This window comes from Haematobia irritans, chromosome 2 (assembly GCF_050003625.1).
Source record: "Haematobia irritans isolate KBUSLIRL chromosome 2, ASM5000362v1, whole genome shotgun sequence".
Classification (NCBI taxonomy): domain Eukaryota; kingdom Metazoa; phylum Arthropoda; class Insecta; order Diptera; family Muscidae; genus Haematobia; species Haematobia irritans.
The window spans coordinates 185,660,305-185,684,842 of NC_134398.1; the positions used below are offsets into that span (position 1 = coordinate 185,660,305).

The 24,538-nt window shown below is 26.5% G+C and overlaps 1 protein-coding gene across 1 annotated transcript in view; it reads right to left on the reverse strand.

Moving 5' to 3' along the window:
* mtgo (miles to go) overlaps positions 1-24,538 on the reverse strand; it is a gene marked incomplete in the record, with an annotated part of 496,136 nt that overhangs the window by 312,159 nt on the left and 159,439 nt on the right. The window contains 1 exon segment of the mRNA XM_075297022.1: positions 22,130-23,435. Coding sequence (XP_075153137.1) covers positions 22,130-23,141 — 1,012 coding nt within the window.

The following is a 24,538-nucleotide window of genomic DNA, read 5'->3' on the forward strand; positions in this document are numbered from 1 at the left end:
CAATTTTCTATAGAAATAAAATTTTGACACAAATTTCTATAGAAATAAAATTTTGACACAATTTTCTATAGAAATAAAATTTGTACACAATTTTCTATAGAAATAAAATTTTGACAAAATTTTCTATAGAAATGAAATTTTGACAAAATTTTCTATAGAAATAAAATTTTTGAGAAAATTTTCTATAGAAATAAAATTTTGACACAATTTTCTATAGAAATGAAGTTTTGACAAAATTTTCTATAGAAATAGAATTTTGACAAAATTTTCTATAGCAATGAAATTTTGACAAAATTTTCTATAGAAATAAAATTTTGTTGTTGTTTTTTGATTTCAGCTTAAAACCATGCATTGACAAAACTGCAAGTGTAGCTTAACCAACAGAGGAAAAGAATGTTTGTCGAAATTTTCTATAGAAATGAAATTTTGACAAAATTTTCTATAGAAATGAAATTTTGACAAAATTTTCTATAGAAATAAAATTTTTGAGAAAATATTCTATAGAAATTGAAATTTTGAGAAAATTTTCTATAGAAATAAAATTTTGAAAAAATTTTCTTAGAACTAAAATTTTGACACAATTTTCTATAGAAATAAAATTTTGACACAATTTTCTATAGAAATAAAATTTTGTTGTTGTTTTTTTGATTTCGGCTTAAAACCATGCATTGACTAAACTACAAGTGTAGCTTAACCAAAAGAGGAAAAGAATAATTGTCAAAATTTTCTATAGAAATGAAATTTTTGAGAACGTTTTCTGTAGAAATAAAATGTTGACAAAATTGTCTATAGAAATAAAATGTTTGAGAAAATTTTCTATAGAACTAAAATTTTGACACAATTTTCTATAGAAATAAAATTTTGACACAAATTTCTATAGAAATAAAATTTTGACACAATTTTCTATAGAAATAAAATTTGTACACAATTTTCTATAGAAATAAAATTTTGACAAAATTTTCTATAGAAATGAAATTTTGACAAAATTTTCTATAGAAATAAAATTTTGACAAAATTTTCTATAGAAATAAAATTTTTGAGAAAATTTTCTATAGAAATAAAATTTTGACACAATTTTCTATAGAAATAGAATTTTGAAAATTTTTTACATAGAAATGAAATGTTGACAAAATTTTCTATAGAAATAAAATTTTGTTGTTGTTTTTTTGATTTCAGCTTAACACCATGCATTGACTAAACTACAAGTGTAGCTTAACCAACAGAGGAAAATAATGTCTGTCAAAATTTTCTATAGAAATGAAATTTTTGAGAAAATTTTCTATAGAAATAAAATGTTGACAAAATTTTCTATAGAAATAAAATGTTTGAGAAAATTTTCCATAGAAGGAAAATTTTGACACAATTTTCTATAGAAATATAATTTTGACAACATTTTCAATAGAAATAAAATTTTGTTGTTTTTTTTATTTAAGCTTAAAACCATGCATTGACTAAACTACAAGTGTAGGTTAACCAACAGAGGAAAAGAATATTTGTCAAAATTTTCTATAGAAATAAAATTTTGACACAATTTTCTATAGAAATGAAATTTTGGCAAAATTTTCTATAGAAATGAAATTTTGACAATATTATCTATAGAAATAACATTTTTGAGAAAATTTTCTATAGAACTAAAATTTTTGAGAAAATTTTCTATAGAAATAAAATATTGACACAATTTTCTATAGAAATAAAATTTTGCCACAATTTTCTATAGAAATAAAATTTTGACACAAATTTCTATAGAAATAAAATTTGAACACAATTTTCTATAGAAATGAAATTTTGACAAAATTTTCTAGAGAAATATAATGTCGACAAAATTTTCTATAGAAATTAAATTTTAACAAAATTTTCTACAGAAATTAAATTTTGACAAAATTTTCTATAGAAATGAAATTTTGACAAAATTTTCTAGAGAAATAAAATTTTGACAAAATTTTCTATAGAAATGAAATTAGGACACAATTTTCTGGAGAACTAAAATTCTAGAGTTGTTACATTTGAGCCGTCTGCTTGGGCTCAGAAGGTAAAAAATGTCATAGAACCACATTTAATTTTCATTGAAATGGAAAATATTTTTCTAAACATACAGCATAGGCAATATCTCATTTAAAATACCTCTGAAATTCGCATTTCTTAAAAATTTTTAAAGTTTACTTCCTTTAACTTGAAAATCACTCCTCATAAATTGCTTTAAACTTCCGTATTTTTCTCTTGCAAATTTCCAAAAATAGAAACCTATTTGTCCCCTCCCCCAACTCATGCTTAGTTAAATACGATACCATAGAAAAATTTGTTTCCTTTATCCTGTCATAATCCCAAACTTCTATTACACTAAGGCGTTAAAATTCAATCACTGTCTCCCATAAAGAGCTCATGAAAATCAATACACCTCTGGTGTCTTCTATGCTCCACAAAAGGTAATTTTCTCTTCTTTATGAGAAAGATACCCAATATCGTTGCCATATCAGATAAGTGAAAGAGATTCCTGTGCTGTTCTGCCCTATAGTCACTCTCATTCAATACTGTTTTTTGAGGCGTGGGAGGATGGGAGGGGAGTGGTAAATAATCAAACTTAATTACACATCTTTCAATGACATTGGTGCAAACATTAGCTAAGGATTAACACTCTTCAAGAAGATGAAAAGGAAGATTTTTGCTGCTGCTATAAAAGTCAAATACACAACCCATCACCCACCGCACCACATGGCAATAAAGGCGGGGAAGAAAAATAAAGCCCAGCATGAAGATTCTTTGTACAAAAACTTCAACCCAAATTCAAGTACCATACACATAGCATAGCTAAATCGGGTGGCTTTGGGTAGGACCAAAAGGGCCTATGATGGCGTTTTTGTAGCTATTTGGGCAAATTTTGAAGCTATTTGTGGAATTTCAGACATGTTTGGGTCCCTCAAAAGAAGTTCACCTTCTATCTGTTGTGAGGATATAACAAGCTATGGACATTACAAGACTCGAGTCTTCGACTAAAGGCATGCACAAATGTATTGGATCGACAAATACTGCAGTAGTAGTTAGTTATAAGTCATTGGAGAAAGACAGAGATAGAAAAAAAGCCTAATTGTAACCGAAGAAACCAGGAGCACATTAGAGAAAGAGTGTGTATTTTTATATTCTGTAAATGCACTACTGTTAAGCTTTGCGCTAGGCTCGACAATGATATACTACCTTGTCAAAATATTTTACAAGACTTGACTCTCCGATTAAAGACCAGCAAATACTAGTGACATACTCATACACTAGTTTTTAGTATATGAGTAAAGACATTTGAGACACAGAGAGAGCGAGAGAGGGTACGAAGACACATAGTCACTGTAACCGAAGAAACACTGAGCCCATTCCTCCTTAATCCAGACACTAACAATAGCGATCCCAACTAGAAAAGTTTTCGATTTTCCTTCTTGCTTGGTTTAGATATGCTATCGCTTACTAACATCTTCACCTCTCGCCAACTAACATCACCAACTTAAAAGCTAGAAAAAAATACAACATCAAGCTGTAAATAACACACAACAACAACAAAGTCTTGGGAAACCTAACATTGCGACCGGGACTAGTGATGTGTTTTGAGTTTTCTTCTTGCTTGGCTTAGCAATCCTCTCTTACTATCTTCATTTTCTAAGTTTCTCCAGCAAGTTTCAGGCTTCTCTTCTAAGCAACACAAAACAAATAAATAGACTCGGGACCACGGTTGCCAGAGTTGGTAGAATACTACCAAAATTGGTAGATTTTTTACTGTTTGGTAAATTGATAGAATTCTTCATGTTTTGGTAGATTTGGGAAATATGCCTCTCAAACTAAGACCTACTTCATAAATTTCATCTAGAAATAAAAATTTTGACAAAATTTTCTATAGAAATAAAATTTTGACATAAATTTCAATAGAAATAAAATTTTGACATAAATTTCAATAGAAATAAAATTTTGACAAAAATTTCAATACAAATAAAATTTTGATAAAATTTTCAATAGAAATAAAATTTTGACAAAATTTTATAGAAATAAAAATTTTGAGAAAATTTTCTATAGAAATGAAATTTTGACAAAATATTCTATGGAATTAAAATTTTAACAAAAATTTCTATAGAACTTAATTTTTGACAAAATTTTCTACAGAAATAAAATTTTGATAAAATTTTCTATAAAAACAATTTATTTACAAAATTCTCTAAGTAATAAAATTTTGACAAAATTTTCTATAGAAATAAAAATTTGAAAAAATTTTCTATAGGAATAATATATAGAAATTTTTTTTCCATAGAAATAAAATTTTGACAAAATGTTCTATAGAAATAAAATTTTGACAAAATTTGCCATAGTAATAAAAAATTGACAAAATTTTCTAAGAAATAAAATTTTGACAAAAATTTCAATAGAAATGAAATTTTGATAAAATTTTCAATAGAAATAAAATTTTGACAAAATTTTCTATACAAATAAAATGTTGACAAAATTTCTATATTCTAAAAAATAAAATTTTGGCAAAAATTTCAATAGAAATAAAATTTTGACAAAAATTTCAATAAAAATAAAATTTTGACAAAAATTTCAATAGAAATAAATTTTTGATAAATTTTTCTATAGAAATACAATTTTGACAAAATTTTCTATAGAAATAAAAATTTTGAGAAAATTTTCTATAGAAATGAAATTTTGACAAAATTTTCTATAGAATTAAAATTTTAACAAAAATTTCTATAGAAATGAATTTTTGACAAAATTTTCTACAGAAATAAAATTTTGATAAAACTTTTTTAGAAACGATTTTTTTACAAAATTCTCTAAGTAATAAAATTTTGACAAAATTTTCTATAGAAATAAAAATTTGAAAAAATTTTCTATAGGAATAAAATATAGACAATTTTTTTCCATAGAAATAAAATTTTGACAAAATTTTCTATGGAAATAAAATTTTGACAAAATTTTCTATACAAATAAAATTTTGACAAAATTTTCTATAGAAATAAAATTTTGAGAAAATTTTTCAAAGAAACAAAATTTTGACAAAAAATTTCTATAGAAATAAAATGTTGACAAAATTTTCTATAGAAATAAAATTTTGACAAAATTTTCTATAGAAATAAAATTTTGACAAAATTTTCTATAGAAATAAAATTTTGACAAAATTTCCTATAGAAATAAAATTTTGACAAAAAATTTCTGTAGAAATAAAATGTTGACAAAATTTTCTATAGAAATAAAATGTTGACAAAATTTTCTATAGAAATAAAATTTTGACAAAATTTTCTACAAAAATAAAATTTTGATAAATTTTCTATAAAAACATTTTTTTTTACAAAATATTCTATAAACATAAAATGTTGGTAAATTGTTTTCTCCAAATTTATTTTTGGCAACGGTGCTCGGGACACGAAACATATCAACCTCAACGATTTTTGCATAGCTGTCTAACCCTCTTCTCTCAACTTCCCACATAGTGAGGATGAAGATTCAACTTAGCAAATACCTGAGAGTAATATATGAGAGCAACTGATGAATTTGTAGGAAGAGTTTTGCATGGATTTTAGTACTGCTACACACACAGGTATTGACGATTTGTCGGGAATACCACAATGTATTTGAGCGAACAAATACTATTTAGTATTTACTCTCAATAGAGAGAGAAATGTCTTGATATCTCTTACAGGCGTTTTCTGCAGGCCTTTATCTTCTATACAGTATTTACTATTAATAGAGAGAGTGAAATGTCTTGATATCTCTTATAAGCTGTCTTCTGCAGGCCTTTATCTTCAATTCAGAGATCACCACCTATTTGAAAGGCCTTTGGTTGAAAGAACCCAACTTGTGTCATCCAAATAGGCAGCTATTGTAATTCAAGTACTCCTAAAATCTACATCAAGAAATGGGTGACTGTGATATAGAAGACGTTAGCATGAGAGTAAAGCACAGGACATGTGCTACAAATCCATGAAACATTAGACAAGCTTTTGGGGATTTTAATCTGGAAAGTAACTTAAGTAAATGAAAATGTGTGCGTGTGTGTATGAGGAAAAATATGTCTCCTCCCACACACAAACACATGCTCTCTTATTTCCACTAAAATTTTTCTATAAGCTTTAAAAGACACCAGAGCATCTATAGAGGGTAAGAAACCAAAGAGTAAACCTATACTCAGACTAACTTCTCTTGTGGGATTATAAAATATTTCGATAGTAACCATCATCATCCCACCATCGTATGGTTAGTCTGGAAATATTCGAAAGCTTTAACAATTCCATGTTGGACGTTTAAAATGGCAATATATGGACTCTCGAAATGTTAAAAAGGGGTACCCATCGATGTCGATGTACAAAGGACCAAACTACCATTAATACTCATCCCATGTTGAGAGCCCACATGTACATGGTGCGCTTTAACATTTCAAATGCATAAATTACCCTGGGTGAAATTTGTAGAGAGCTCTACAAGAATCAAATCCCAAAAACCTACATCCTCATAAATATGACAATGTGTGGAAGAAACAAGAAGAAGAAGAAGTTTCCAAGGATTGCATTAGCAAGTCCTAGTATGTATGTATGCCACAACTATGGTATGTTGGCGAAAATGGTGTCATTATTCAATGCTGGTTGTTCGAATAGTTTGTGGGCCTCAAACGGCATTCTCTGGAGCAGAGAAAACGTTTTATGATTGCAAGCAATAACTGAAAGTAGTCGTATAATGGAAAACTACATACTTACCATATGTATATATATGCCCACCACAAAAAGGCTATCAACTTTTTCTTATTTATTTTTGATAAATGTGAGACAAATAAAATACGCTAAAAATGTTTTCAAAAACTTTACAATTCATATGAATGTAGGTTAAGTGCATAGGATAAGAAATTTTAAGAAATGTTTGGTTTTGAAAGTTAGAAATCGAAGGAAGCGATATTTAATCTAGCAGTCTCTCTGGCAGTGAATTTCTTCTAAATCTTAAAAAAAATTATTAAAGAACTTCAAGATTTTCTTAGTTAATGGAAAAATAAGAATATTACTCCAAAATTTAAAAAAAAAAAAAAAAACAAGTAAGGAATGTCTAAAGTCGGGCGGGGCCGCCTATATTATACCCTGCACCACTTTGTAGATCTAAATTTTCGATACCATATCAAATCCGTCAAATGTGTTGGGTGCTATATATAAAGGTTTGTCCCAAATACATACATTTAAATATCACTCGATTTGGACAGAATTTGATAGACTTTTACAAAATCTATAGACTCAAAATTTAAGTTGGCTAATGCACTAGTGGAACACAATTTTAGTAAAAAATATGGCAAACATTTAAATCTGAAGTAATTTTAAGGAAACTTCGCAAAAGTTTATTTATGATTTATCGCTCGATATATATGTATTAGAAGTTTAGGAAAATTAGAGTCATTTTTACAACTTTTCGACTAAGCAGTGGCGATTTAACAAGGAAAATGTTGGTATTTTGTCCATTTTTGTCGAAATCAGAAAAACATATATATGGGAGCTATATCTGGCTTCTGGGGACATATAAGTCCCTATCGGGCGTAAAATATATATGGAAGCTATATCTAAATCTGAACCGATTTCAATCAAATTTGGCACACTTGACTATACTACCAATTGTACTCCTTGTGCAAAATTTCAAGCTAATCGGGATAAAACTGGCTTCTGGGTCCATATAAGTGCATATCGGGCGAAAGATATATATGGGAGCTATATCTGAATCGATTTCAACCAACTTTGGCACGCATAGCTACAATGCTAAATCTGTGCAAAATTTAAACCAAATTGGGCCAAAACTCTGGCTTTTAGGACCATATTAGTCCATATCGGGCGAAAGATATATATGGGAGATATATCTAAATCTGAGCCGATTTCAATCAAATTTTGCACACTTGACTATACTACTAATTGTACTCCTAGTGCCAAATTTCAACCAAATTCGGCCAAAAATCTGGCTTCTGGGGTCATAAAGTCCATATCGGGCGAAAGATATATATGGGAGCTATACCTAAATCTGAACCGATTTCAATCAAATTTTGCACACTTGACTATACGACTAAGTGTTATGTTTGTACAAAATTTCAAGCAAATCGGTATAAAACTCTGGCTGCTGGGTCCATATTAGTGCATATCGGGCGAAAGATATATATGGGAGCTATATCTAAATCTGAACCGATTTCTTCCAAAATCAATAGGATTCTATTCTGACCCAAATTAGGAACATGTGCCAAATTTGAAGGCGATTGGACTTAAATTGCGACCTAGACTTTGATCACAAAAATGTGTTCACAGACATACGGACGGACGGACAGACGGAGATGGTTATAGCGACTCAGGGACCCACCCTGAGCATTATTGCCAAAGACACCATGTGTCTAACTCATCTCCTTCTGGGTGTTACAAACATATGCACTAACTTATAATACCCTGTTCCACAGTGTGGCGCAGGGTATAAAAATTTACCAATATTTGGAGAAGGTTTTACCAACAAAATACCAAACAAAAAATCTTATTTTATCAAAATTTTATTTCGAAAGGAAATTTTGTAAAAATTTTATTTTGGCTAAATTATATCTTTATAGAAAATTTTGTAATTTTTTTTCTGAAGAAAATTTTGTGAAAATTTTATTTCTAGTGAAAACCATTTTGCAAAATTTTATTTTATTAGAACAGTTTGTAAAAATGTTATTTCTATATCATAATTTTATTTCTAAGAAAGTTTTTCGAAATTTTATTTCTATAGAAAATTTTGTCAAAATTTTATTTCCATAGAAATTTTTTATAGAAAATGTTGTCAAAATGTTATTTCTATACAATTTTTTCAGTATTTTATTTCGGTAATTTTTTTTTTAATTTTTTAATTTTTCAAATTGTTCTTTATTAATTTTATTTTTTAATACAATTCATTTAATGAGATTTTATCACAGTAGATATTTTTTTAATTTTATTTACATAGACAATTTTGTCAAAGTTTCTGTAGAAAATTTTTCTGTCCAAATTCTGTCTAAATTTTATTTCTATAGATATTTTGTAAAAATTTTATTTCTATAGAAAATTTTGTCAAAATTTTATTTCCATAAAATTTTTTATAGAAAATTATGCCAAAATGATATTTCTGTACAATTTTTTCAGTATTTTATTTCGGTACAATTTTTTTCAAAATTTTATTTATATAGACAAAGTTTCTGTAGAAAATTTTGTTGATTCTTTTTTTTCGAGATTTTAGCTACATTTTATTTCTATAGAAAATTCTGTCCAAATTTTATTTCTATAGGGAATTTTTTCACAGTGTTATTCCTATAGGAAATTTTGCTAAAATTTCATTTCTACTCAATTTTTTTTTCCAAAAATTTATTTCTATAAAAAATTTTGCCGAAATCTTATAGAAAATTTTGTCAACATTTTATTTCTATAGAAAATTTTGTCAAAATTTTATTTCTATAGAAAATTTTGTCAAAATTTTCTTTCTATACAAATTTTTTCCAAAAATTCATTTCCATAGAAAATTATATCAAAATTTTATTTTTATATGAAGTTTTTTCAAAATTTTAGTTCCATACAAGTTCATTCAAATGTTTTGTTTTTTCTACCTAATTTTTTCAGTATTTTATTTCTATGCAATTATTTTTTTTTTTTAATTTTTTATCATCATTTTGTACAAATTTTGTTTCTATAGGAAATTTTGTCAAAATTTTGTTTCTATTTTTTTGGTCAAAATTGTATTCCTATGGGAAATTTTTTCAAAATTTTATTTCTATAGGAAATTTGTGAAGTACCTCTTTGTTGAAGACGAACATGGTGCAAAATACCCATCTACCAACCACTAAGAAATCTACCATTTTTGGTAGAATTCTACCAAATGTGCTCAGCGGGCGTTTTTCTATGGAAAACTTTGTTAAAATTTTATTTCTATAGGAATTTATTTCAATTTATTTCAATTTTTTTTTTGAATTTTATTAAAAATATATTTCTATGCAAATTTTTTTCAAAAATTTATTTCTATAGAAAATTTTGTCAAAATTTTATTTTTATAGGAAATTTTGTCAAAATTTTATTTCTTTAGAAAATTTTGTCAAAATTTTATTTCTTTAGGAAATTGGTTAAAATTTGTTTCTCCAAAAAGTTTTGTCAAAATTTGTTTTTTCTATAGAAAATTTTTCAAAATTTTATTTCTATAGAAAATTTTGTTCATTTTTTCATTTTTCAAATTCTTCTTTATTAATTTTATTTTTTAATACAATTCATTTAATGAGATTTTATCACAGTAGATATTACAACAAATGAGACTCTGGCTGGCAATATAAGCTATGTCATTTAATTTTTTCATTTTTTTTTTTTTTTTTGAATTTTATTAAAAATATATTTCTATGCAAATTTTTTTCAAAAATTTATTTCTATAGAAAATTTCGTTAAAATTTTATTTCTATAGAAAATTTTGTTAAAATTTTATTTCTATGGAAAATTTTGTTAAAATTTTATTTCTATAGAAAATTTTGTTAAAATTTTATTTCTATAGAATTTTTGAAAAAATTTAAAATTTGGTCAAAATTTTATTTTATAGCTGTCAGCAGCCATAGGGGATGTACCCCGAGACTCGTCTTTCCATCCCCAGCCCTGTGGAGAGTAACTACATGTATGTACAAACTGAACAGTTAATTGTATCTACCATATTCTTTATACAACGAATGTCAATAAATACTGGTAACTGTACGAAAAAGAATAAGCAGTGTTTCGCTCTCTCTCTGTGAAAGTCTAATAAACATAAATAGTTTGTAGAACCTGTTGAGTTTATCCTGTCTTATAGTGTCGAAAAGATGTCGTTACACACCTAAAATTCTCAAACTGACTTTGCAGCATGTACTTGTATAAACAAATTTTTATTAAATTTCCTTAATTGTATAAATAAAAGTTTTCATTTGCTTAACGTCATTGTTGTTAAAAACTCATTTCTAATTTAAAGACAATTCTGGAATTTATTTATGCTCTCCCAATCCAAAACCACCGTGTCCTCCATTCTTATCATTTCCTTTGGTATGTATATTAATTAATTTCCATTTCATTTGCTCAAGGCCTCAAAGTTCCTTGGTCATCAAGGGGATGGGAAGGGGTCAAAACTATGTTGGGAACACAATCATGTTTCATGGTCAAAACCAAACATCCACAACAGCTCTGACAACAAAGTTAATGGCAAACTAAAATAAAAATGTCAAATTAATGCTATTAACGGCTTGGAATGTAATATCATCCTGATTAATGCAATAGCAACAGCAAAAACAACAATGTCACAACTCTCTATCGCTCTCTGTTGTGTGTTCGTGTTCGTGTCCCCTAAGGATGTAATCCGAAGTTTGACTTTGACAAGTCAAACCAAGAACATCGGCCTACTGGAGATCCCTCTCTACAACTGTTAAAGCAAAACTGACTGTCAAATGTATAGCAAACTGTTCGTGGAGAGAGAGAGAGAGAGAGGGGGGGGGCATAGCAGGGTGATATGGAATACAAGTGGTATGCTTGTCACGCCTCACTTATCCTACGTGATTGTATAATCCAATGTTTGTTGTCTTCATTGAAAAATCATTTGGACGTAACGCTTTAATTTTAGTCTTCTTCTTCTCAATCTTCATAGAATTAAGCCGCACTTGTTGAGATTTGGTTACTCTTTGTGAGCGAAAGAGCGTATTGAGTGTTTGTGCTTGTGCTTGTGGATGTTTGCTAGCTATTGTTATTTTATTCAAGTTAATGATATTTCCCTCACACATTTAAACCCCTATACCAATGAGTGACAGTAGCAAAGCAGAGTTACACCTTTTGGGATTAGGCCATCACTTTTTGGTCGTCTCTTCCTTACCCTGAGGAAATGATTAATTGTTCCGTTAATGTTGGGTCTTCACATCTCACCATAGCCTCTAACTATTTGATAGGTATTTTTTTATCGGTGGCTAAATACACAAAAAAAGACTTTTTGCTAATGATGATAGACCAGCAAACATTCGATACAATGAAAGAGGAAGCAAAATTCTAAACAAAAAAATTGACAAAATTGTTAAGTATATTTTTAGTTTTACAATTAATGTTTGAACTTAACTTAAGGTTGTCGTTATAGTTTTAAATTCTAATTTTATGCCTGGGAAAGGGGTTCATAAAAACAGCTTCATGGAACAGCGGAGTGGCAGCCTTTAGTAAGTTTTATTTTGAACAGGGTAAACATTTTTTTCGAGTTAAATATCGGCCTAGGCTATATATAACAAAATTTTAATTTAATACCAATATTAATTTCAATTTTAATTTTAAATTTAATTTTAACTTTAGTTTGTTTCTATAGCATTTTTTTCTAAAGAAAATTTTTGTAAAAATTTGAGAAAATTTTATATGCATAGAAAATTTGGTTTCTTTAGAATTTTTTTGCAAAATTTTGTAAAAATTTTATTTCTATAGAAAAATTTTGTAAAATTTTATGTCTAAAGAAAATTTTTGCAAAATTGTATCTTTATAGAAAATTTCTGAAAAATTTTATTTCTATAGGAAATATTGTCAAACATTTATTTCTGTAGAAAAGAAAGAAGATTTTGTAAAAATTTTATTGTTATAGAAAATTTTGTAAAAATTGTATGTATATAGAAAATTTTAACAAAATTTTATGTATATAGAAAATTTTAACAAAATTTTATGTATATAGGAAATTTTGTCAAAATTTTATTTTTATAGAACATTTTGTCAAAATTTTATTTCCTGAGAAAATTTTATGAAATTTTTATTTCTATAGAAAATTTTTCCAACATTTTATTTTCAGAGAAAATTGAATGAAAATTTATGTATATAGAAAATTTATTTATTACTTTATTTCGATAGAAATTTTTATCAAAATTTTATTTTTATAGCAAATTCTGCCAACATTTTATTTTATTCCTATAGAAAACTTTTGCAAAATTTTATGTCTATAGAAAATTTCATTTCTGTAGCAAATTTTTGCTATATTGTGTTTCAATAGAAAATGTTGTGAATATTTTATTTCAATTGAAAATTTTGTCAAAAGTTATTGCTATAGAAAATTTTTGGAAAATTTTATGTCTATAGAAAACTTTTCAAAATTTTATTTCTATAGAAAATTTTCCAAAATTTTATTTCTATTGGACTTTTTGTTAAATTTCATTTCCTACAAATTTTTGTAAATTTTTTTAGTCAAAGAAAATTTTGTCAACATTTTATTTCTATAAAGAAATGTTGTCAAAATTTGATTTCTATAGAAAATGTTTGCAACATTTTATTTCTATCGAAAATTTTGTCAAAAATTTTATTTGTATTGAAAATTTTGTCAAAATTTTATTTCTACTGAAAATTTTGCCAAAATTTTATATCTATTGAAAATTTTGTCAAAATTGTATTTCTATTGAAAATTTTGCCATAATTTTATTTCTATTGAAAATTTTGTCAAAAATTTATTTCTATTGAAAATTTTGCCAAAATTTTATTTTTATTGAAAATTTTGCCAAAATTTTATTTCTATAGAAAATTTTGTCAAAATTTTATTTCTATAGAAAATGTTGTCAAAATTTTATTTCTATTGACAATTTTGCCAAAATTTTGTTTCTATCGAAAGTTTTGTCAAAATTTTATTTCTATTGATAGTTTTGTCAAAAATTTTTTTCTATTGAAAATTTTGTCAAAATTTTATTTCTGTAAAAGATTTTGTCAAAATTTTATTATAGAAAATTTTGTCAAAATTTTATTCTACTGAAAATTTTGCCAAAATTTTATTTCTATTGAAAATTTTGTCAAAATTGTATTTCTATTGAAAATTTTGTCAAAATTTTATTTCTATAAAAAATGTTGTCAAAATTTTATTTTTATTGAAAATTTTGCCAAAATTGTATTTCTATAGAAAATTTTGTCAAAATTTTATTCTACTGAAAATTTTGCCAAAATTTTATTTCTATTGAAAATTTTGTCAAAATTGTATTTCTATTGAAAATTTTGTCAAAATTTTATTTCTATAGAAAATGTTGTCAAAATTTTATTTTTATTGAAAATTTTGCCAAAATTTTATTTCTATAGAAAATTTTGTCAAAATTTTATTTCTATAGAACATGTTGTCAAAAATTTATTTCTATTGACAATTTTGCCAAAATTTTGTTTCTATTGAAAATTTTGTCAAAATTTTATTTCTATTGAAAATTTTGTCAAAAATTTATTTCTATTGAAAATTTTGTCAAAATTTTATTTCTGTAAAAGATTTTGTCAAGATTTTATTTCTATAGAAAATTTTGTCAATATTTTATTTCTATTGAAAATTTTGTCAAAATTTTATTTCTATAGAAAATTTTGGGAAAATTTTATTTCTATAGAAAAATTTTTCAAAATTTTATTTCTATAGAAAATTTTGTCAGAATTTTATTTCTATAGAAAATTTTGTCAAAACTTTATTTCTATAGAAAATTTTGTCAGAATTTTATTTCTATAGAAAATTCTGTCAAAATTTTATTTCTATAGAAAATTTTGTCAAAATTTTGTTTTTAAAGAAACCTTTTGCAAAATTGTATCTTTATAGAAAGTTTTTGCATATACTGTCAAAACTTTATGTTTATAGAAAATTTCATTTCTACAGAAAATTTTAGTTCTGTTGAAAATATTGTCAATATTGCATTTCTTTAGAAAATTTTTACGCAATTTTATTTCTATAACAAATTTTTGCAACTTTTTGTCAAAATTTTAATTACAACCGAATTTTTGCAAAATTTTATTTCTATAGAAAACATTGTCAAAATTTTATTTCTGTAGAAAATTTTGCCAGAATTTTATTTCTATAGAAAATTCTGTCAAAATTTCAATAGAAAATTTTGCCAAAATTTTATTTCTATACAAAAGTTTGTCCAAATTTTATTTCCAGAGAAAATTTTATGAAATTTTTATTTCTATAGAAAATCGTTATAGCATTTTATTTCTATGGAACATTTTGTCAAAATTTTACATTTATAGCAAATTTTGTCAACATTTTATTCCTATAGGAAATTTTTGTAAAATTTTATGTCTATAGAAAATTTTATTTATGTAGAAAATTTTTTCTAAATTGTATCTCTATAGAAAATGTTCTGAATATTAATTTTCAGTTGAAATTTTTGTCAAAATTTATTACTATAGAAAATGTTTCCAAAATTTTATGTCTATAGAAAACTTTTCTAAATTTTATTTCTATAGAAATTTTTCCAAACTTTTATTTCTATAGAACATTTTGTTAAATTCCATTTACTAGAAATTTTTGTAAAATTTTTTTTCTCAAAGAAAATTTTGTCAACACCTATTGCTATAAATTTTTTTTTTAATTTTATTTCTATAGAAAATTTTTGCAACATTTTTTTGTGTATAGAAAATTTTGTTTCTATAGAAATAAAATTTTTACAAAAATTTTATTCTGCAGAAAATTTCTATAGAAAATTTTGTCAATATTTTATTTCTATCGAAAAAATTTCAAAATTTTATTTATATAGAAAATTTTGTCACAAATTTATTTCTATTGAAAATTTTTTCAAAATTGTATTTCTGTAAATGATTTTGTCAAATAGAAAATATAGAATAGACATAGATAATTTTGTCAATTTTTTATTTCTATTGAAAATTTTTTCAAAATTTTATTTCTATTCAAAATTTTGCCAAAATTTTATTTCTATAGAAACTTTTGTCAAAATTTTATTACTATAGAAAATTTTGTCAATATTTTATTTCTATTGACAATTTTGCCAAAATTTTGTTTCTATTGAAAATTTTGGTAAATTTTATTTCTATTGAAAATTTTGCCAAAATTTTATTTCTATAGAAAATTTTGTTAAATTTTTTTTGTCAAAATTTTATTTCTATAGAAAATTTGTTCAAAATTTTATTTCTAAAGAAAATTTTTTCAAAATTTTATTTCTATTCAAAATTTTGCCAAAACTTTATTTCAATAGAAAATTCTTGCATATGTTTATTTCTATGGAAAATTTTTGCAAAATTTCATTTCTATAAAATCTTTTGTTTTCAAAATTTTATTTCCATAGAAAATTTTTGGCAAATTTTATTTTTATAAAAAATTTTGTCCAAATTTTATTTTAATAGGCCCCCTTCGTTTTCTATTGAAAAAGTTTTCTGGGTATATTGCATATCTTGCCGGCGCTTTGGTTTGCCATTGCCAACTCGACCATTTATTTTCATTAAAGTTCCACCGTGACTTTTTAAGGAAATACAATACAAAATATTTTTACTTTGTTTAAATCGTCTTTCCGCTTTCCATATTCGTGTTCATTTGTTAGTTTATTCCATTCATTTATTCTACAAAGTGTTTGGCCAGTTGAACATAAGTAGATATCGAAGTAACTTACAAAGGCCTTTATTATGGAGTACTATTTACAAATAGGACTAGGACTGTAATTGGGTTTCTATACATGGCGTTGGACATATATATTATCAAGGTATCGTGTAAGGATGGATTCGAAAAGAGCTCAATGTATGAATCCCACAAGACAACGCAAATCCGCCTACACCGAATTTCAATCAGCGAATTGCAACAAAATTGACACATATCTGAAGAGTTTGGTCGTCTCAAGATTACTTACGACAACGTTAAGCGAAAAATTTCGCAGTCGAAACGTAACATATGACAGAAGGCCTTCTTCAATAATGAAACTAAATCATAGGTTTATAGGAAAGTTTAAAAAGCAAGGCAGTATTTTGAATTCTTTAAATAAAATACCTTTCAAAAGAACGCTTTCGAACTGGCCTTCTTTTAAAAATATTTGAATTATTATTATTATATATTATTATATATTATCGATTGTTTCGCCATCTTGTAAATAAGGCCTTACACTATAAGACCTTGTGAATTACTTACAATTCCTTCCAATGTCTTTGTCCCTTTCTATCTCGTTAAGCACATTTAATGTTAAATTTCCGTTTGAAAAGCTGTAGACAATACTGTCTACTGTCTGCGAATTAATGACTTTGGAAAGACGAAAGAAATTTTATTTCGAACATACTATCTCTTGAAGTTGTCAACCTTTTCCTCAGTTCCAACTATTTGGAAATATCTCAATAAATAGCCGTTATGAGTCATTGTTCAGCTGAAAGCAAAATTGCCCTTAAAATACTCTATAGCATTTTTTCATTTGGGAAATGAGTGAAAGATTGAATGAACTATCAATTAAATTTGTCATTTATCTCGAAGTTCCGACAAATAGAGTCTAGAGTTCTTTAATAATACAAAGTATTTAGTGCAGGATCCCAACATAAAAGTAAGCGCAAATTCTGGTTACACTTGGCGAGACTTGGAAGTTGAGACTATGCCGAAGGGCAACTAAATGTGCGGGCACCATAGGTTAGGTTAAGTATAATTTTGGAGAAAATTTCTAAAAAAAATTTTATTAAAATTTTACTTCTTTAGAAAATTGTGCCAAAATTTTATTTCGTTAGAAAATTTTTTCAAAATTTTATTTCTACAGAAAATTTTGTCAAAATTTTATTTCTAGAAAAAATTTTGTCAACATTTTATTTCTATCGAAACTTTTATTAAAATTTTATTTCTATGGACATTTTTATCAAAATTTTATTTCTATAGAAAATTTTGTCAAATATTTATTTCTATAGAAAATTTTGTCAAAATTTTATTTCTTTAGAAAATTTTGTCAAAATTCTATTTCTATAGAAAATTTTGTCAAAATTTTATTCCTATAGAAAAACTTTGTCCGAAAAATGATTTCTATGGAAAATTTTGTCAAAATTTAACTTGTATAGAAAATTTTGTCAAAATTTTATTTCTATAGAAAATTTTGTCAAAATTTTATTTCTATAGAAAATGTTGTCAAAATTTTATTTCTATAGAAAATTTTGTGAAAATTTTATTTCTATAGTAAATGTTGTCAAAATGTTATTTCTATAGAAAATGTCAAAATTGTATTTCTATAGAAAATTTTGTCAAAATTTTATTTCCATAGAAAATTTAATCAAAATTTTATTTCTATAGAAAATTTTGTCAACATTTTATTTCTATTGAAAATTTTGTCAAAATTTTATTTCTATAGAAAATTTTGTAAAAATTGTATGTCTATAGAAAATTTTGCCAAAATTTTATTTCAATAGAAAATATGTCAAAAATTTACTTCTATAGAAAATTTTGTCCAAATTTTATTTCTTTAGACAATTTTTGAATCTTTTTTTTTTCTATAGAAAATGTTGTCCAAATTTCATATCTATAGAAAATTTTGTCAAAATTTTATTTCTATAGAAAATTTTGTCAAAATTTTATTTCTAGAGAAAATTTTGTCAAAATTTTATTTCTATAGAAAATATGTCAAAAATTTCCTTCTATAGAAAATTTTGTCAAAATTTTATTTCTATAGATTTTTTTTTCAAAATTTTATTTCTTTAGAAAATTTTGCCAAAATTTTATTTCTTTAGAAAATTTTTTCAAAATTTTATTTCTACAGAAAATTTTGTCAAAATTTTATTTCTATAAAAAATTTTGTCAAAATTTCATTTCTATAGAAAATTTTGTCAAAATTTTATTTCTATAGAAAATGTTGTCAAAATTTTATTTCTATAGAAAATTGTGTCAAAATTTTATTTCTTTCGAAAATTTTGTCAAAATTTTATTTCTATAGACAATTTTGTCAAAATCCTATTTCTAAAGAAAATTTTGTCAAAATCTTATTTCTATAGAAATTTTTTTCAAAATGTTTTATTTCTATAGAAAATTTTGTCAAAATTTTATTTCTATAGAAATTTTTTTTTCAACATTTTATTTCTAAAGAAAATTTTGTCAAAATTTTATTTCTATAGAAATTTTTGTCAAAATTTTATTTCTACAGAAAATTTTGTCAAAATTTTATTTCTATAGAACTTTTTTTTTCAAAATTTTATTTCTGAAGAAAATTTTGTCAAAATTGTATTTCTATAGAAAATTTTGTCAAAATTTTATTTCTACAGAAAATGTTGTCTTAATTTTATTTCGATAGACAATTTTGTCAAAATCTTATATCTTTCGAAAATTTTGTCAAAATCTTATTTCTATAGAAAATTTTTTCAAAATGTTTTATTTCCATAGAAAATTTTATCAAAATGTTTTATTTCCATAGAAAATTTTATCAAAATTTTATTTCTGTATAAAATTTTGTCAAAATTTTATTTCTATAGAAAATTTTGTCAAAATTTAATTTCTATAGAAAATTTTGTCAAAATCTTATTTCTATAGAAAATTTTGTCAAAATCTTATTTCTATAGAAAATTTTGTCAAAATTTTATTCCTATAGAAAATTTTGTCAAAATCTTATTTCAATAGAAAATATGTCAAAATTTTGTCAAAATTTTACTTCTATGGAAAATTTTGTCAAAATTTTATTTCCACGGAAAATTTCGTCAACATTTTATTTCTATGGAAAATTTTGAAAAAATTTTATTTCTATTGAAAATTTTGTCAAAATTTTATTTCTATAGAAAATTGTGTCAACATTTTATTTCTATAGAAAATTTTGTCAAAATCTTATTTCTATAGAAAATTTTTTCAAAATTTTATTTCTACAGAAAATTTTGTCAACATTTTTTTTTATTTCTATAGAAAATGTTGTCAAAATTTTATTTCGATAGACAATTTTGTCAAAATCTTATTTCTATAGAAAATTTTGTCAAAATCTTATTTCTATAGAAAATTTTTTCAAAATGTTTTATTTCCATAGAAAATTTTATCAAAATTTTATTTCTGTATAAAATTTTGTCAAAATTTTATTTCTATAGAAAATTTTGTCAAAATTTAATTTCTATAGAAAATTTTGTCAAAATCTTATTTCTATAGAAAATTTTGTCAAAATCTTATTTCTATAGAAAATTTTGTCAAAATTTTATTCCTATAGAAAATTTTGTCAAAATTTTATTCCTATAGAAAATTTTGTCAAAATCTTATTTCAATAGAAAATATGTCAAAATTTTGTCAAAATTTTACTTCTATGGAAAATTTTGTCAAAATTTTATTTCTACGGAAAATTTCGTCAACATTTTATTTCTATGGAAAATTTTGAAAAAATTTTATTTCTATTGAAAATTTTGTCAAAATTTTATTTCTATAGAAAATTGTGTTAACATTTTATTTCTATAGAAAATTTTGTCAAAAGCTTATTTCTATAGAAAATTTTTTCAAAATTTTATTTCTACAGAAAATTTTGTCAACATTTTTTTTTATTTCTATAGAAAATTTTGTAAAAACTTTATTTCTTTAGAAAATTTTGTCAAAATTTTATTTCTATAGAAAATTTTGTCAAAATCTTATTTCTATAGAAAATTTTTTCAAAATTTTATTTCTACAGAAAATTTTGTCAACATTTTTTTTATACCCTTCACCACTACTGTGGTACAGGGTATAATAAGTTTGTGCATTTGTATGTAACGCCAAGAAGGAAAAGTCTGAGACCCATCGTTTAGTATACCGATCGTCTTAGAATTAAATTCTGAGTCGATTTAGCGATGTCCGTCTGTCTGTCTGTTGATGTATTTTTGTGTGCAAAGTACAGCTCGCAGTTTTAGTCCGATTGTGCTAAAATTTGGTACAGGGTCCTGTTTCGGCTCAAAGACGATCCCTATTGATTTTGGGAAAAATCGGTTCAGATTTAGATATAGCTGCCATATATATTTTTCACCGATCTGGTCATAATTGGCGTGTATATCAACCGATCTTCCTCAAATTCCATACATCCGAATATTTTATGAGTCTCGAAAAACTTGCAGAATATCAGCCAAATCGGTTCAGATTTAGATATAGCTCCCATATATAGCTTTCGCCCGATTTACACTCAAATGACCACAGAGGCCAATTTTTTGCTCCGATTTAGTTGAAATTTTGCACAGGGAGTATAATTAGCATTGTAGCTATGCGAGCCAAATTTGGTTGAAATCGGTTCAGATTTAGATATAGCTCCCATATATAGCTTTCGCCCGATTTACACTCATATGACCACAGAGGCCAATTTTTAACTCCGATTTAGTTGAAATTTTGCACAGGGAGTAGAATTAGCATTGCAGCTATGCGTGTCAAATTTGGTTGACATCGGTTCAGATTTAGATATAGCTCCCATATATATGTTTTTCTGATTTCGTAAAAACTGGTCAAAATACCAACATTTTGCTTGTTAAATCGCCACTGCTTAGTCGAAAAGTTGTAAAAATGACACTAATAATATACATATATACCGAGCGATAAATCATAAATAACCTTTTGCGAAGTTTCCTTAAAATTGCTTCAGATTTAAATGTTTCCCATATTTTTTGTACTAACATTGTGTTCCACCCTAGCGCATTAGCCGACACAAATTTTGAGTCTATAGATTTTGTAGAAGTCTATCAAATTCTGTCCAGATCGAGTGGTAGTTAAATGTATGTATGTGGTACAAACCTTTATATATAGCCCCCAACACGTTTGACGAATGTGATATGGTATCGAAAATTTAGATCTACTAAGTGGTGCAGGGTATAATATAGTCGGCCCCGACCGACTTTAGACTTTCCTTACTTGTTATTTCTATAGAAAATTTTGTTAAAATTTTATTTATATAGAGAATTTTGCCAAATTTTTTTATTTCTTTAGAAAATTGTGTAAAAATTGTATGTCAAAATTTTTTATTTCTGCAGAAAATTTTGCCAAAATTTTATTTCTATAGAAAATTTCGTCAAAATTCTATTTCCATAGAAAAATTTGTCAAAATTTCATTTCTATAGAAAAGTTTGCCAAAATGTTATTTCTTTAGAAAATTTTGTCATAAATATTTAATGTTGCATGAGTTCTTTCCCCTTTGGTACATTTTGATATCAAATTGAATTAGATTTTATTCTGCTGGTACTACATATGGTACCTTTTATATTCAATTAAAGAAAAAACATTAAAAAAATGTCCGCTCTTATTAAATTAATGCTTACTGATTTTTTGAAAAAAAAAACAACATTTTTTAGTTATTAATGATCAAAATATATTAACCTCTTACTAAGTCATTATAAAATATTTTGGTTCACAAATTATTTTATAAATTTTATTTTTTGAGTTTTAGGTACGAAAATTAGTTCTTAGTATGGTACTTTTTTAATTCAAAATACCAAATTCCAAGGAAAACTAATAAAAAATCTCAACTCACCATAATCCGCTGGTATGGCACATATCGCCTGATGATGATGTGGATGTTGGGGACAAATGCCCTCATGCGGATGTGGGGCTATATAGTATTCCGTAGGATAAAAATCTCCATGATATTGAATGTATACAGGTCCTGGCGGTGGCGGAGGTGGAGCAGCGGTTGCAGCAACAACATTTCCCCCATTACCTACACCACCATTACTATTCGAACTAACCGTGCTGGCCGTTGAGCCACTTGGCGATAGACCACCATGACCATTTTCCATAGATTGCGGACAAGGCGGTGGTGGACCCGGTGGCAATGGTCCATGCGGTGGACCATGATGTGACATTGGCGGTGGTCCAACATGATGATGATGCATATGCGGTGGTAAAGGTCCACCCCCCGCGGCAGCCATATGAGCTTGCATGGCTGCCACAAGAGCCATTTGTTGTTGATGTTGCTGATGTTGTTGAGGATGATGAACGGCACATGGAACCAATTGGGCCCCTTGGGGCGGTGTAGGGGTCTGTTGTATTAGCGGCGGAGTGGCAGGTAAAGATGCATTCGATCCCGTATCTGAGGGGGATAATTGCGATTGGGAAGTAGGTGGTGCTGATGGAGGGGCTTGAGCCAATAGCTGTCCCGTTATAATATGTTGCGGTGCAACATGTTGCATATGAGTATATTGTGGTGGATGTTGCTGTGGCAGAGGTTGTGCATGTTGTTGTTGCTGCTGATTTTGTTGTTGCTGTGGCACTACCATTACTATATCATCACTAGAGCTAAGAGGCTCTAATGCAGAAGCTGTGGATGTATTGGCCGATGATGTTGATGATGACTCGGATGATGTTGACGCCGACGACGATGATGCCGAAGAGGAGCACGTTGAAGATGCTGAATTATTCAAAGCCACAGAGGCGGCAACATTATCGCCCAAATTTGTTGAGCTATCACAACTTTGTTTGAGGATATTTTGTTGGTCCTGTATAGGTTGTTGTTCGTTGGACGCTGCAACATTCATACGCACCATAGCAGATGAGGGTAGGGGGGATATGGGCACAAAAGCAGGAATTTTTTTGTAAGAGTAAAAAGGTATCGAAAAAGTTTTTTTTTTTATTAAAAAATTCTATTTTTTTTCGTATTAACAATTATTGGTCTAATTTAGTTGTGTTTGAATGATGTAGCACAACATTGTTGCAGCAACATGTTTCTATGTTTAGCTTCTTGAAAAATTCAGCATAAAATTGAACAAATTATTTCTATTGATGCGGCAGCTTTCGTTTCGTTTGTGATTGTGTTTTTCTTTTTTTTAAAAAATACTGAGCTGTAAAAAGAAACAAAATAGGGTTGACTTATCAATATCAATGTTTGTTGAACAATGGAAATTTGGCGCCCCAAAAACTCAACTTACGTTTCATTAGCAAAATGATTGTGTTATGTTTCACCCCCTGCCCCAAAAGCACTTGGTTTTAAGGTCACATTTAAAGTCAAGGTTATCTTTAAATATTTTTAATACAATACTTCCTAATTTTTTGAATACGCACAATCTCAAAACCCTGAACCCTTCTGAAAAAAATATCAAAAAAAAACCGTTTACTCTTACATCGTCCAAAAGGCGAATGAATGTGTTTTCAATTTATATTCAACCTACATAATAATTTGATATTTAATACTCTTATCAGCTTAAGGAAAGCAAAACAACAAAATTGCGTAGAATAAAAGAAAATATACTTCCTTCTAACATGTAAGGCGATAAAAATATAATCGGAAACAAACAATTTAATTACTTAATGTTTGAAAACAAAACAAGTATATACGGCCGTAAGTTCGGCCAGGCCGAATCTTATGTACCCTCCACCATGGATTGCGTAGAAACTTCTACGAAAGACTGTCATCCACAATCGAATTACTTGGGTTGTGGTATCTTAAAACTTCTTAACATCGTTTTCTAAATTGTGACGGAATGTCGGTGTTTGTAAAGAATCTTACAGTGTGTCGGATCGATACGACTTGTCGGCGATGACTAAATAATCGGTAAATGTGTTACCGATCCCATAAACATCCAGCAGTATCGATTATGCCTTCGGACTTAACTTATAATGTGCACAATATATGGGATATGTTCGACAAGAGTACTGTCGTCCGGAATAACTGATAATCTGTACAGCGCATTAGTCCATACGTGGTATATATTAGACAAAAAAGTTATGTATAGTTAAGTCTACAAATAATTACGAATAGACATGGACTTTTTGCACGGTACGTAGAGAGCCAGAATTGAAATATGGGGGTCGCTTATATGGGGGCTATATACAATTATGAACTTGATATGGACCAATTTCTGTGTGATTGGAAATCGATTTATCTGAGGGATATATATAACTATAGACCGATATGGACCTAGTTAGGCATGGTTGTTAACGACCA